This window comes from Zosterops lateralis (genome assembly GCF_965231275.1).
Source record: "Zosterops lateralis genome assembly, chromosome: Z".
Taxonomy (NCBI): Eukaryota; Metazoa; Chordata; class Aves; order Passeriformes; family Zosteropidae; genus Zosterops; species Zosterops lateralis.
The window spans coordinates 56444620-56461350 of NC_139800.1; the positions used below are offsets into that span (position 1 = coordinate 56444620).

General features: G+C 40.0%; 1 protein-coding gene across 3 annotated transcripts in view; it reads right to left on the reverse strand.

Annotated features, from left to right (window-relative positions):
• SNX2 (sorting nexin 2) overlaps positions 1–15936 on the reverse strand; it is a 30277-nt gene extending 14341 nt beyond the window's left edge. For 2 of the 3 annotated variants that reach the window (XM_083884558.1, XM_083884556.1), the window contains exons 1-3: positions 15802–15936; positions 8282–8399; positions 959–1155 (exon numbers count right to left, since the gene is read on the reverse strand). In XM_083884558.1, coding sequence (XP_083740684.1) covers positions 959–1155; positions 8282–8399; positions 15802–15909 — 423 coding nt within the window. In that variant the 5' untranslated portion in view covers positions 15910–15936. The remainder of the gene's footprint in view (positions 1–958; positions 1156–8281; positions 8400–15801) is intronic. The other variant, XM_083884557.1, reaches the window with a different exon arrangement.
• Between the last annotated feature and the right edge of the window lie 795 nt (positions 15937–16731).

A 16731-nucleotide genomic window follows, 5' to 3' on the forward strand; every position in this document is an offset into this window, starting at 1 on the left:
ATGGTCCTGTCATTTCAGTTTTGAGTCCTACTGCAAAAGCTTTCCGTACAGCAGACTTAGGGGTCAGTTCATTGTATCACCTATAATGCCAGCAGACATTGTGATTCACAACCATTATCATTTGCAATGCTCCTATGTGCCTCTAATCAAAGCACAGACATTCCTTTTCACTAACAGTATCCACAGCAGAAGAGCTTGGGAAGGGAAAAGCAACAGATAAAAAAATTTCTGATACTTGTCTGAGTTCTGTTGTTCCAGAGTTTCATAATCTTTCATGTACTATACCTAAGTTTGATAAAAAGACAGATCTTAAGAAATGCCATGGCAGAAGGGATAGTGCCAGAGCTGAAGGGGGCAAAATCAGAATCAAATGCCATTACATGGTATCTGGGGAAGTAGGCATCATTGAGTCACAGGTAGGTCTTGTTTGCAAAGTCTAGTAAGGGAACTCTCTAAATGAATCAATTCAGAAATGTCCATGCTTTGACAGGAACACCAAATGTAAATAGCAACATTAAGACTACAATTACACTCAGCTGTTTACTAGCATGCAGCAAATGTTAGTAAATAATAATGCTAAAAACCTGCTTGTTCAATTTCCCTGTTAGGAATAGCATCAGAAATACAAGCTGAAACTGTAACATACTAGTTAAAATTATTTTGTATTAATAACATTTCTCCTGTATCAAGTTCACAACTTACTCCTACACACACTTTTAAAATATCTACTCTGAAGGAGTAGAACTTCTTACTACTAATACTATGTATCTCAAATATAATCACCTGAGTAGCCAAGTCACAGTATTTTCATGAGTCAAATTCACACTAAACTTCTTTTGCAAAACAAACAGCAAGGTATAATGCCATGCATCAACATTTAGGAATCGGGATTTTATAACAAGATAAAACTGAAAAATCCAAATGAAACATTTACATAGTTTAGAAGTTTACAGCATACCTCTTCCCTGGATCTATCAAAAATCACCGGGGCTGTTACGCTTTTCGATTCCATTCTAGGTGCTATTAATGCAGTAGGTGTTACAGGAGTGACTGCAGGAGTAGGTTCCGGTGAAAGTATCGGATCCCTCTCCGGACTGTCCAATGAAACTTCTTCTGTTGCTTCTAGATAAACACTTTGAGTTAGCAACAAATCTCCTGTGCAACACAGATGGATATGCATCAAAAAGACAACAAACATGCACGATAAAGAATGATGATAAAATAAATAGCACCCATTTGTGCAGGATAACTTTTTTCAATACATAGCTAAAACTAAGTATGACACTTGGGCTTGTAGTGCAGAATGGGTAAAATTAAGATCAATATTGCCTTTTTTAAAAATACTGTTCAGTAAAGAGTCTTTTAAAGTAGTAACAAGCCTCAAATAATTTATTTCTGTAAGACATATTGTGAACACTAATTAATTTTTTTTTACCACAGAAGCAGCCCTTTTTCATCACCTGTTTCACACTCTGAGTAACAGCTGATTTAGTCAGATAGCCTGGTAACTAAGCAGACTAGGCCATATAACAAATGAAATTACACAACCATTAATATACCCACACCTCTGCCAAATACTCTAAACACTCTCATCTGCTGCAATATTAGCAGGTGAGACATTAAGATCATCTTTAGTCTCTATCTGCACTCTCTTTGGGGCTTAAAGCAGCTCACTAGAAACTGATTACTTCTTTTACACTATGGACAGTTCACCTACCTTTAAAAACAACACAAACCCCTGCTCCACAAACTTCACTAACTGGTTTTGACTACTGGCAAACTACACATTTCCTGGATATACACAAGTCCTTGTTCTAGCTCAAATAAATGGACAATGCTGCATTCTCATGAGACATGCATTTTCAAGAATTCCAGTTTCTTAAAAGATCACATGGACCACAGAACGGTCATTCAATACCAAAATTGACTTTCTAATAGACCTCAAGTCCCTTCACAAACTAGACTTTTGTGGGTAGTACTTACCAAACAGGTAAAAAGGCATTAAACTAAAGAAGACATTCATTCTGGCTTAAGGCTAACAAAGTTTATTGTCGTAATTTCCCTTTGGAGCATATCACAGAACTGCTGAATTTGGAAAAGAATTTCGAAACCATCTAATCCAACCTCTCTATTCAAGCAGAGCTCTAGCTAGGATCAGGCTAAACTAGACTGCATTGAGATTAATTTCCAAGGAGCATTTCCAAGGAGGAGAATCTATCTCTTCCTTGGATAACCTGTGCCAGTGCTTGACCACCCTCACCAACAAGAAAAAAAGCCCAAAAGCCAACTTCACCCCCTCATCTCCACCAAAGACAAACAAACAAAAATGTAAGATTTGTCCTATGTATTATCTGGTTTCAGCCTGCAGCCATTGCCTCCTGTTCTGTCAATGGGCACTACTGAGAAGTCAGGCTCCCTTTTCTCCATTCTCTACCATATACTATTTATACAAATGATAGTATCCTCCCACCCCAAGCCCCTACTCCAGGATGAACAGCACTAGTTTTCCCAATCTCATCTCTTATGCCACATACTTTATGGCCTCAATCATTTTCATGGCCCTGCCTTGGAGTCACTCCCATCTGTCCATGTCTCCCTCATGTTAGCTCAGACCTGGACTGAGCACTCCAGGTGTGGCTCCAGCAGGGCTGAGCTAAGGGGAATGATCAAATCCTCCAGCCTGCTGGCATTGCTTCCCTAATTTCAAATTACAGACTGTCTTAATATTTTTAAACTAAAGTTTAAACCAAGCACCTCATTATAGCCACCATTTTGAATATGAATGAAGAATCTACATCCTTTCTTTGCAAATAACAATTTTCATAGCAACGCTTTATTCTTACTGCTAAATCTTAAAGAACATAAGCATCTGCTAGTGCTCCCTTTCCTTAAATGCCACAGGAAGGACACTGCATCATAAATCAATACGGAATTTTAATTCAAAACCTAAGATGAGGTGGGAACTCATGCTGAGGTTGCAAAAGAGTTTTTAGACTGGCAGAACAGCAGCACTTCAAAAAGAGGCAGTTCTCTCCTTTGGTGGCTAACAGCATTTAACATATATGTTATACAAATGAATATTTCACAGAAACACTTCTCAGAAAAATATGCACATACATATTTAATACAGTATACTAAATACATGATGAAATGTAAAATAGAAAAGATTTATAAAATGACGCAATTGCACTTCAGTTCTTCCTTTTTTCTATCACTAGCTGTATTCCAGCATATTCAGGAAACAAACCAATAAACACCACTATATCCTTCTCCATATCTTCAAATTTTAGACAGGCTTATAAAACACATCGCTAAACAATTCAAAGCACATGGATTTCTCACTTTCATTACCTAAGAACATAATCCTCTTATTGTAAACTATAACTTCATGAAAAAACTGTGAATTTAATGTAAGAAAGCAGGACTGCATCAGATGAAACAGAAGCACACTTCTTCTCCAGGACTCCTCTTTTTCAGACTTGTATCCACATACCCATTAGCATCATGAAGTGATCTAGGCTGATCAAATGAATTCCAAGCAGGATTAGCAAATTTTTAAAGCTGCTGCCTGGTGTTTCTTTTTTATTTTCCTGAAGGAACTTACCCAGAGAAAATAATATTTGTTTGCACCCCAGGTTTGGCATGCTTCCAGATGTTATGCAAATCTAGTAGTGTGACATGGGAAAGATATGGAAGGGGATGATGGGACTGAGTCAGACAGAAAAAAAGTTATTGTGCTTTTTGCTTAAAACAAAAAAATTCAAGGATTCTGAAAGGAAAAATAAGCATTAGCTTTATATAAAACAGAAGGCTTTTACTTCTAGCTATTTCTCCCCCCTTAGAACAGCAGTCTTCAAGTAATATGTGAGTTGAAGACATTTCTCGCAAAATAGGTTTATTCTGATGAACTCTGGCATTTATGCTTTTCACATATATCCTCTCACTTTGAGTAATCAGATGACATGGTCTGATTAAAAGATTTTATTGATAATTCTTCTGCTTGTTTTGCAGGTGTGGGGCTTTTTTTCCCATGGAAACATTAACTTGGTAGGCTTCACAGTAGAAACTATGGCACTTTCAGAAACATTTGCTTAATCTATTAATTTTAGATTCTTTTCAGATCTTCACCTGAAAATTTGGTGTAGTTTATTCTTGATTTGGGGTTTGAGAAGTTTTGTTTGGTTTTTAAAATATTCAGTATCATTACTAGAATGAAAAATGAAATCTAGATGTCTTTTTTTCCCAGGATAGGTCTCAAGAGCTTTAGTTCTCAAAGAGGCAAGCAACTGCTCCATCCAGCTTTTGGGAGGAAAACAGTAAGATCCAACACTTAATATCAGCTATGGGAGTTACCAGAACATACTAAGAACTCCCACCAATCTAATAGTGTAGACTGCTACACATAAATACATACTTTACAATCCATAACCAGTCTTTGTTAGGGATCACTGTAAAGTTGCTTAGCTCCAAAAGAACATGAAGACACGTAATTCTGCTGTAGGAGACAACTACATATGCTTGATTAACATTCTCCAGCCAACCACAATAAGTTTCTATCAACACTTAAGCACAGGACTTAATTTCAGCATTACACAGAGCTTGTTTCTTTATTTTTCACCAGCAGATTTTGTGAAATATCATCTTAGAAAATGCAAGTTTGCAATTTCTCACCAGCAGTGCTCTTCAGCCACAAGTTATTTTTACTAGTCACACTTCCAAATGTCAGACCTTTAACATTCTGACTTAGCTTGAATGATTGAATTGGCTTATTATCTTTGAAAGTTTGCCCATGTGAACATAAATCTGGCAGTAAACTTAAGCAGAAGCTGTTATACAGAACAGAGGACAAGCTATTAAAAAAGGCTTCTCTGGGCACAGCAATATTTCAGAGACTTAACTGAACTGACCATAAGAACTACTACACCAAAGTCATAGCCCATGGTCCCTACTGTTCTACTGTTGTATCAGAAGTACTAAGCATAACCTTAATGGGAACAGAAATAGTTTTAACATAACAGACACTAGTATGACCACTCTTCGACTTCAAAAGTGTAAGTTCATATGCTTTTGTGCATTTATTTCTTACAAAATAACTGGACAAGCAGATTCTAAAAAGCAGAAGGCATTTGCACAATATCTTCATCTCAGGACAACAGCCTGACAGACATCATCAGCTATAAGTTTTTCTGTTCAGATGAGCCTGAAGAACATATTTTGTCTGGAACAGAGAATTATCACTCCTTTTCTGTCTCAAATCCTGAGAAAAAACGTAAAGGGACACCCCCCCCCTCCCCTCCCCAAAACCAAACAGCACAAAACCCCACCAAACAAAAAAACAACCCAGTGAAAACAAACATCCCCCCAGCCTCCAACAGTGACTTCTCCTCAGGACACAATAGCTTGACACTTCCATAACATTCCCAAACACATTTCAGAGCTGAAAAACCAAAACAACAGTAATCTTTTACCTGACAGAGAAGAAGGAAAGATTATAGTTTTCCACTTTTTTGAAAAAGGTGACAGAACACTGATAATACTTCACAGATGAGTTCACCCTCTAGTGCTCTTCTATGAGCGTCAGAGGCAGAAGGCACAGACAGCTATGCCCCTCGTGGACAGTCCATGGCATATTTGTGCAGTTATACACTGAACTTGGAGTCAACATCTGATTCTGAAAGACTAGTTTGACATCTAGCTGTACTAGTTTGATATCTAGCTGTACAATAACAAAGCTTTAAGATATAACTCCTAGTTCCTCAAGATACACCTAATACTGTCTCATTTGGAGCACTGACCATTATGGGCTCTCCATCTAAGAGCTCTACAAGGTAGGATAAAGTGATTCTTCTGGCCAAATAAGCAACATAGTGACTTTTATTCTACAGATGAAAGTTTTTAAGCAGGTTTAGCAAGACAGTTTGCTTTGTTACAGAACCAAGAACCACAACAAGGCAAATTTACTCTTCTCCCATGACAGCAGGAAAAATAATTTCTTCTGTTTTTAAAACCCTGTTTTAATAGTTCAGTTATGAGTTGCCAGAGAAAAGATAATTAATATCTATATTGCACATATTACTCTGTAGCTGCCACAGAAACATAATAGTGAAGATGTTTTAAACACAATCAAAAAAAGCCTAAACCTTCCCAGGTTCTGTCCTGCATTAAAGCAGTAGAGAAAATTTGTACTGTTTCACCTCCTTTTCCATTAGGTTGCAATATGAGGTGGAACAATGGGAAAGTTTTATTAAGTCTAAAATAGCTAGAGAGGCATACCATCACATTTTCTACAAGTCTGAAAAACTATAATTATTTCTGATCCTTAAGAATGGTAGTCTCTTCTTTCAGGAGCTACAAACAGGATTTCCTTTACCCAGTTTTTAAAGTGTTTAGTAATTGAATATGAAGGAACAACAGAAGTTAAAAAGCTGTGGAGCTTCATTTTTTTCCTTTCCACTTAAGTGTTCCTATAAGCTGTACCAAGAATTTGGAATTTCAACATGTCAAAGAAAAACTCTGCCACACTCACTTTTAAATTAAATTCTGCTTTCCTAGAAAGCCAGACTTATGCAATCATGCTGGAAGCAAGAAATTAGTTATCTCATCTTGCCTTTCTCAAGCTGTTTCTATACTGTCTAGCAAAACAGTCTTAAGAAAAAAAAAATAGTTATACTTGCGAGTGTACAGCACTGGGACACAAATTCAACACAGTTTTTCAGAATGACAGTGACACAACCACAGAAGTTCATGACTTGAGTTCAACAGCATTATATAAACTTCTTGCTTAGAACAGGAAATTAGTGAAAAACATACTTTTATCTCATGCTCCATAAATCACATGTGTTTTTTCCTCTATGTGAGAGTATTAGACTCACTCTCTACTATAAATTTGAACTTAAAAAGTCCCAGCTGAGATAGACATGCAGTGTTAGATGCCCTCAGTTCAGCGCTGTAAGCATTTAAGAGAATGTCCTACATGGCAAAACCCAAACTCATTAAGTCAATTACGTGTGTTATTCTCACAGCATTCATTTCAGTTGAAACAATCTGACTGTAAACATTTGTTCCTTCTGTCTGACTCCCCTCAATATTTACTCCAGTCTTTTTTTCTTTTCTTAGTATTATCCAAAGGAGAATTGGCTTTCTTAAAATATCCACTCCAGATGGCTCTATGGTTATAAAAAGCTGGCTTTATACACTGAAGCTAAGTAACCAAAGTTACCGACTAGTACTAGAAAACTTCATTGCTAAAGCACTTATGGTCTTTGTAAGTTATAACGAAAAACAAATGCAGAAAAAAGTAAGATTACCCCTCTATCCTTAATTCCTTTTTTCTCTTAAAACACTTTCAGAGAAGTACTAAACTAGTCCATACATTCCAATAGTGTCATGAATAAACAAGTTCAGAACAAATGTAACAGGCATGTTTATATATGCATTTATACAAAATAATCCAGAACTAAAGGTTATAAAGTTCCTTTTGGAGTTATTACATCAGCTAATCAATGAAGATGAGATGACTGTATTCAAAGCAAACTGTGAGCTAACTCAATATGAACTCATAGGGAATATTATAGTATTGAGAAGTAACATCTAGAACCACCTTACGCACATAATATATTCCAAATATTACATCTCCTTTCTTGAGCAGGTAATGTTCCTACAACTGTAATTGACAGCAAAAACCCTTGTTAGGATAGTTAAAAACTGACACTGAAGCAGCAGCTGATTTATGAAGCTTTAGAAACGTTCTATCTATTAACTGATCACTTATCAGAACTTTCACATCTTTTTCTGAAGCATGCAATACTGTCAACTCTCAGAGACACAACCACACACTAGTGAAATGATAGGACTGGTCCCATATGCCAGTTTGTTACTTGTCCATTAGAACAAGAGTATTAAGAAGGAAATACTTGCAATACAATCTGAATTATCTCTCTTTATAACTGGAAAAAAGACTGGAACAGCTTATGAATTATTAGTAAGCAGAGAACAAGAAAGTAACTTAAGTAATGCATTTCCACACAAACAGATTTGAACATTTTGAATCACAAAATGATAAAGACTATTCTTACTCTCAGCAGAATATGTTAGTTGATCAGCTCAACATTCCCACAATACACACCACTGAGAAACTTAACAACATTTTTCACAAGAAAAAGCCTGTACAACACTGTCAAATTACTTATAAGGTTTCAATCCTCCTTCTCAGAAAAGCATATTCTTTCACTCCAAGGGTGAAAGGGTTTCTGCAGGCATGCTAGAAGAAAATGGTCATTACCAGCAAAGAGGTCTTCTCTGTCACCATCCAGCATGATTTCTGCTGGCTTTGGACCATTGGAGTTTGTGCTGAGGTCTTCTGCAGGAAGACTAGCTGGCTCTGGAGATGAAGGACTTGACTGTTTAAAACAAACAAAAAAAAGTGAAATAATTAGAAGAGAATGAGTTGCCATGCATCAGTATATAAGAATTATTGCAACATCCTTTCATTGCAAGGAAGCGAAAGAAGATATATAAAAAGGAAACCCTGTCAGCTATTTCCATTTCCCATTCCTAGCACAGCAACAATGGATAAAAGATATGAGCTAGTTAACTGCTCTTTTAATTTCTTTGTTTGTGAGAAAAAACAGTCAACAGTTTATTCAGGTTTAATTAATGTGAAACAAAAGCTGCTACAGAATTATTTAGAATAAGTTTACTAGCAATGCCAAATGTAATTTGATTATTAGGTTCCTTTTCAAAAGGTTTGGATTTAAATCTGGATTTGTACACAGCCAAAAATCAAGAAAGAAATCTCCAAGTGCTGCATGATTGAAATTAACGCTATCCAAATAATTCAAGGCTGCTTGAAGCTGTAAGAAATTTTGATAGCTGTGCAACAGGATTGCTGCCACAGAGGATCAAAGGATCATACTGTACTGTACATGGAAACTGGGCTTGCCATAGATGACATTTTTAAATTCACTGAAGACTAGAACTTGCCCTGTTGAAGACACTCAGGAAAACTAAAGCTATATTGAAATCGGGCCACCAACTGAATAGCTTGCTTACAAAATAAATACACGCATAACTGAAGATCAGTGCTGCAGTTAGAAAACTCTTTCTCAAAATATCAACTGTGTTTACTCTTGCAGTAACAGAAAATTTCCAAAGCTCACTTCTCACAACTTCATCAACTAGGATAGCTAGGTAAGGACTTTTCAACAACAATATATTTATTCATGGATGCAAGACTGTATTAAAAAGATAGTAGATGTTTAAGGTTATGCTTCAAAGAACACTGTAAACTAGAGAAGATTTTTTAAAAATACTGAAAAGCTACTGAAAAAGTCTGTCCAGATTGCATTTTCACATTCATAAATGTAGCAGAGGCAAGAATCCTAACAGACAGGCCTCCTTATAACTGTCTTTCTTCCTTTCCCCCCACTTTATGGTACTGAGCATGATCTCACGTGGTCTGGACTATCCCTTTGGCCAGTCGGGGTCACCTGTCCCAGCTCTGTCTCCTCCCAGCCTCTCAGGCACTCCCAACTTCCTCACCAGCATGGCAGCACAAACAGCAGGAAAGGCCATGGTTCTGTGTAAGCCCAGCTCAGCAATAACAAAACATCTCTGTGTTATCAACCCCGTGTTCAGCACAAATTCAAAACACAGTCTCATGCTAGCCACTAAAAAGAAAATTAACTCTACCCCAGCCAAACTCAGTAGAACCAAAATCTTTTTGGTTGCAACACTGAACTGATCCATTCAAATGACAGAAGAGATTGTATCTCCTTCCTTTTGCCAGAAGCAGCCACTCTCCGAAAAGCCCACATACAACATGGGGAAACAAACCAAAATTATGAATAGCAAATGGAGCAGTGTCTCAGACTCTTGGCTGGATATTGCCCTAGAGCCTGCAAAGAACATCAAAGACTAAACATTTAGAAACCATATGTAGGTAGTAGAGTTTATAACCTTGTAAGGAACCAATCCACTAGTCACATGAACACTTCTCAACTCTCATGAAATGGATGTCAAAATGACTCCACAGGAAAAAGAGTGCTCTGTGGTCATAAAGGTGTATTTGTCCACTCTGTGAAGACTCTGTGAAGTACTATTAAGGAGATAAAACTCCTTTAAATTGTATTACAAGACTTGCAATAATTTAGATTAAACAACTAGGAAATGCAAGAAAACCACAGCACTTGACATGCTTCAGTATTTCACAACTGATAGTATCTATGTGTTACACATAATAGCCAAAGGTTTTAAGTAATTTCACAACTCAGAAGTAGCATATTTCAGAAGAAATGGTCTGTCTCTCCAGCCAGTGTTGTGTAGACATGAAAGTTCAAAACCTTGTATTTCAACTAGAACAGAAGAGCAAGGAAATGCTTGATTTCTCAATGCTTGAGGTTCAAGAAGTTTAAAGTTTTATTAGCAAAAGCAGTTCTTCACTGAAACATCATAGATACTCGTTCCAAACCAGTTCTGCTGCTATTCAGCTTTGAACAACAATCCATTTACATTTTGATAGACTGGAGTTTTAGGACACAGTGGGAGTCCCACAGGCCACAGATGCAGAATGCATGTAGGTTTGTGCTTGTCAAATCATTGCCATGAAAAACAGCTCTAGTACAGACAGTCGCAGGGAAGAAAAGCCCTCCTGAACCTCCTCATCAGCAGAGAGCCTTCTGCTTTATCACTTAATTATGCTCTTGCTTAATGAATGGTGGAAAAGAGCCTTGGAGAATGCTTACACCTTCAAGTTACTCCCTCAGTCTATCTTATCAGTTTTATCAGAAGTAGCTGCTTTGGTTAATGTTTGGTTTTTTTTTTACTACACTTGGCTTCTAATCACAAAACTATCAGACAAAATTCACTTCAAACACTTAAATCTGATCAACCCATGGCAAATATCTGCATGCCTAAAGTTACAAGTTAACCAAATGTCAACATGGAGCTATTCCCACTTTAAAGAAAGATACAGATTCCTCTAAGAATGGCTATAAATACATGCCATCAAGTCTCCTTCTGTCACTGAGCTGGGAAAGATCCTGTTCAATGGAACAGTTAAAGAAAGCCAATATTTCTGCACTGGATACCAGGCTTCACAGCTGTAGTTAGTAGAGCAGTTGCAGGCAGCTTTCTCCAAATCCCATAAGAAAATATGTGCACAAGGCAAGGATTCAAACAGACCTTATGGGCACCTCAGAAAGCTGAAGAGCAAAGCTGACCAGAGGGATATCCCATACCTTGTAAAACCACACTCAGCAAAGCTACGGTGAAGAAGGAGGATGGAGAAGATATCTGAAGTTACAACATTTCTCTAAGTCACCATTACACTTCTCTCCTCCTGGAGACGGCTAAGCATAGGCCTGCCCACAAAAGAGGTGAATAAATTCATTATACTGCTTGCATGTGCAACTTCTACTCTACCCATTAAATTCTCTTCATCTCTGTCCACTGGTCTTCTCATTTTTACCCTTCAATTCTTCTCTCACATGCCAGGGGGAGTTATGAATGCCAGATGAAAATAAATTTCAACAAGTTGACAAATGAATAAGGTCTCTACTGGTCTAATAATCTTTCTGTGGCTCTTTGGTCCTTTTAAACAGCTGTCTTCCCAGACATGATTAATTAAGAATGGGATTAAATATATTAACTAAGAGCTGTGACTTTATAAGAAAAAGACAATGTGTGAAAGTATTCATGGTTTGAACATTGCAGCTTGTTTAAGAGTTTTGCAATGAAGTATAGTTTCTTCTCTTCAAAATGGACATAGTCCTCAGGGAGCTACAAACACCCAGCAAGACACAGCTCTTAAGTATCAAAAATGAGCCAATAATTTCTAATAATCTGATTATTTTGCACAACCAGAAAGTGAGCACAGTGAGTCAGAAAGTGTTACCCAGCCTCTCAAAAACAAAAAAATCACCCATACATTCAAACGATATATTAAGCTGCTTCAGTTACAGTCTTCTATGGATGAGAGCTAAAAAACAGGACCCCAACTTTGCTTTTTTTATCTCTACAAAATACAGCTAAAATGGCTCATGAAAATGGCTGTCAAAGGAGTTAATAGTTACTGCCGAGAAAATCTCTGTATCAGACAAGAAATGGAGATGAGACTAACAAAAACCTCACGGCTCAGACAAATAGCATAGCTGCTTAGAAACTTTAAACTTATTGATGCCAAGGATTCACAAAATGTCACAAACGCATCCATTTCCTGAAACATACACAGCAGTGAAATTTTTGAACAAGTCCTGAGCTGAAGGTTTGGTGAAGCCTCCAATAACCAAATACTCAATGGCCAGGACATTCAGGTTTGCAGGACAGTCAGGATCCTGCCTTGTTTTTCTTGAAAATAAGTTACTGGTAAGATGCCCATGGGCCCATTCCAATTTACAATGCCAATAACAAGCTCAGATTTCTGTTCTTTTATTGTTCATTACATCTGGAGGCAATAACCAAGTATTTTACAACTCTGACTTAATGAAGAAATAAGAACAAGATCTTGCATTTTCTGCTGCATTTTCATAAGTTACCACATCTACTGCTTACTGATTATTTTCAAGTTCCTCCATGTATTTTTCCATTTTAAAAAAAAACCCACCAACAAACACAAGTATGGGAATATAAATACTGTTTGGATGAGTAAGTGGAAACATAGGTTCCTGCGTTCACACGGCGCCTTCACAAAAGACAGACTGGCAAACAGAGATAACCGAGAAGTTTAGGGGAAACAAAATAAGAAATGGTGCAACATATAAACAAGGAAGGTTACAGAGACACAGACGGGTGCATGGAGGAGGAAGAATGTAGAAATGGTGAAAAGGGAGTAACAAACAGTGAATAAACCATTTTTTCAGAAAATCTAACATAAATCTTACACATATGTCACCAAATTTGACTTTCCTGTAGTTGTTTGTGGACCCTTCTAGCAGTTGCAGTGGACACAAGACAGCAAATTAGCAGTTTGCTGATGACACAACAACAACAGGGAGTGATTCTTCTCATAAGGCACAGCTAACTTCCAGAACTTCTTGTGCGAATCATGGACACTCTAAAAAACCCAAAACCCAACAACAAAACAACCCACCAAAACCCATGCACTTGAAATTTCAGCAAGTAGATAAGTCTACCTAGGCCTCAGTAAGACATTGAGCTACAAAAACCTGATAGCTAAGAGAGCACCGCAGATGCCAACCAGCACATATATATAATAACCAGCAATATCTTTCACATGGAACTCATCACTGATTATCACTGTAAATGCAATTTTGGCTTAAACCATTTACATGATTCATCCTGGCTGTTCTCACTAATGAAAGCTACTCTGGCACCTAAAGGGAAACATCTCAGTAACATTGAATGTAAGGGAGGCAGCTGTCCAGACTCACAATACAGTTGGCACAATGAAAACAAAATAATAATTCTCATTCCACTACTCATAGGTGCTGTGGATACCTGACAATAAAATGAGCATCCCATCAGCTCAGACAAGTTGCTGCTCAACCTGGTTCCCAGCTCACTGGTGTCCTAAGATCACAGGAAGGAGGAGTTTTCATTCTCTGCCACACAGAAAATTTTGAAGTCCTAAAATGTGTTTCCACTGCACCCCAGAAATCCCAATGGTGTTACATCTCAGTGAGATCTTTCTAATGTTTTATTTTTTTATTTTTTTGAGAGAACTCAATTCAAGACATTAACTTTTTTACAATATTCACAGAGAAAGTTAAAACTCCACCTGCTTTTTTCTTCACATTAGAGAATTCAACTTGAAATAAACAATATTCTCCATTTGAAGACACTGAAGTAACTCAGCCTCCCTTTATTTAAATGCTACATATCTACCATTCAAAATATACACTGAATGTATATTTTGTCAAAAGCAACTTAGCTTGTGTTTTCCAAATGGAGACTATTTCAGTATGGAAGCTTTTGAAAGATGCGTAAGAAACCATCCAGCTTTTCCACTGCACAATCAAATTATGGGCAAGAAAGGCACAGCACACATTTTGTGAACTGCAAAGAGAATGAAAGCAAGATAAAACGGGAAGGGACCAAAATTAATCATGATTGAAGCAAATGGACAGTTCCAAAATAAACCAGCTGGGAATCCTTTGAAAGTACCAAAGCCCTCATGGAAATTGCGTTTGGATGTCAGTGTCTCTTGCCACTCTCACTTCTGGTATCAGCAAACAAATACATGATTAACTACAAAAAGCATGACACCATTCTGTTGTTACTATACAACTCCTACTGCCATCAATAATCAGTTCATCCATGAATATTTACTAAAGAAACACTCAAGACAAAAGTTTAACTAGGCCTACATCACGAGACAATCATTCTTCTCTGGACTATGGTACTCCATACACTGAATCCATCAATTTATGTTTAAGCTAGTAAGAAGTCCAAAGTCAATTTTCATGACCTCTTCCTTCCAAGTTTGCAAGAAAATCACCAGTTTAAGTCACTGCCTTAAATGCTGATATCAGAAAAAGCTTACTGACACAACTTTTAAAAGCTTCTCTTTAAGCAAAGAGGCTTCCCCCTTCTACTTAGAGACTCTACCCAGACAGACTGTGCACATAAACAAAGCAGCACAGTAGAACTGTCAGCCAAAGCAACTGATACAAAGCCCACTTCTTTGCCAGTATTTGCAGCTAGAGGAGTTTTAGTAACTTTTTAATCTCCTGCTAACTGTGAATTGGACACTAAATCTACCTTATCTCCTGCAGCTTTAATTCCAGACCACATCAATAAAAACACTGTTTGTGCTACACTGCAGTCTTTCTCAGTGCCCTGAAAAAGACTCCAGTAATGTACACTGTGTCACACAGAGATGCACAGAACTCTACTCATGCAATTCTCGCCAACTGTAGATTCACATCATTTCTTATTCCTTCAGTGTATTTTTCCACAGATCATTTCCTATCAATGCAAAGACTATGCATCTATAAAAAGAAAGAAAAAAAGAAAGCAGCTTGAGAAAAGGCAAGTGACTTTAAAATACATTTAAAAGCCTCTTTGTATACTGCAGGGTCTTTTTGTTAAGGAGAGACAACAGCCAGAGAAAAATCAAAGAAACACATACCAATTCTATTTCTGTAAAGGTCAGGGACAGAAAACGCTTCAGGAAAAGAGGAACAGAACAATTTTCTTTTTAAATGGGCATCTGTGCACAGGAAGAATAAAGTTCTTCCAGAAGATACTGGCAAGACATGTAGGTGGAACGTGACCACAACAACGTGCCAAAAAGGCTTCCACTACAAGAAATGAACATATAAGCATTTCTCATGTCTCCTCATGCTTCTTCCGCAGCCGGTCCCAGCAGCAGTCCAGCACTGCGTCGGCTCCCTTGGAAGAAACCTCAGAGACAAATAAGTTTCCGCAGGATTTGCAAACTGACATGGAGTGAAGCCTCGGAAAGAGGCCAAACAAAGAAAATGGGTCATTATTAATCTACTCAAAGGCTAAGGCGGAGACACACACTCCGCACACTCACACCCACACACACCCCCCAGCAAAACCGGAAAGAGGTTAGGTGAGAATATTCCCCCGCGGCAGCAGAAGAAGACAGTAAGAGAAGGGGAAACGGCGGTATTTGGAAAAGAGAGTTTTGAGCTTCTCCTGGCAGCAGAGGCCCCCTGCCCGCCCCGAGGGGAGCACGGACGGGCCGGGGCAGGGCGGGCGGTGGGGCCGGGCCGGGGCCAACTGTGGGCAGCCTGACGGTGAGGGCAGGGTACGGGAGGGCAGGGCCCGCCGGGCGCCGTGGCGGCCCCGGGGGGCAGGGCGAGCTCTGCTCACCTCCAGGGTGGACACGGTGCTGGTGAAGAGGTCCTCCCCGTCCTCCAGCTCCTCGAGGTCGGCGGGCCGCGTCTCTCCCAGCGGTGGCGGCTCCCGCTCCGCCGCCATCTTCCCTCCGGCCCGGCCGCGCGCTCACGTGACCGCCCCGCCGCCCGCCGGCACGTGACCGCCGCGGGGCGGGGCCGGGGGGGGGGGCGGTCCTTGGCGGGCCCGAGGCCCTTCCCAACCCCTGTAACAGCTCCTGCCACAGCCACAGCCCCTGCCACAGCCCCTGCCACAGCCACAGCCCCTGCCACAGCCACAACCCCGCCACAGCTCCTGCCACAGCCACAACCCCGCCACAGCCACAGCCACAACCCCTGCCACAGCCCCTGCCACAGCCACAGCCCCTGCCCCAGCCCCTGCCACAGCCACAACCCCGCCACAGCTCCTGCCACAGCCACAGCCCCAGCCCCTGCCACAGCCACAACCCCGCCACAGCTCCTGCCACAGCCACAACCCCGCCACAGCCACAGCCACAGCCACAACCCCTGCCACAGCCCCTGCCACAGCCACAGCCCCTGCCCCAGCCCCTGCCACAGCCACAGCCCCGCCACAGCTCCTGCCACAGCCACAGCCCCAGCCCCTGCCACAGCCACAACCCCGCCACAGCCACAGCTCCTGCCACAGCCACAGCCCCTGCCACAGCCACAGCCACAGCCACAACCCCTGCCACAGCCCCAGCCCCTGCCACAGCCCCAGCCCCTGCCACAGCCACAACCCCGCCACAGCCACAGCTCCTGCCACAGCCACAGCCCCTGCCACAGCCACAGCCCCGCCACAGCCACAGCTCCTGCCACAGCTCCTGCCACAGCCCCAACCCGTGCCCCTGCCACAACTCCTGCCACAGCCACAGCCCCTGCCACAGCCACAACCCGTGCCACAGCCCCA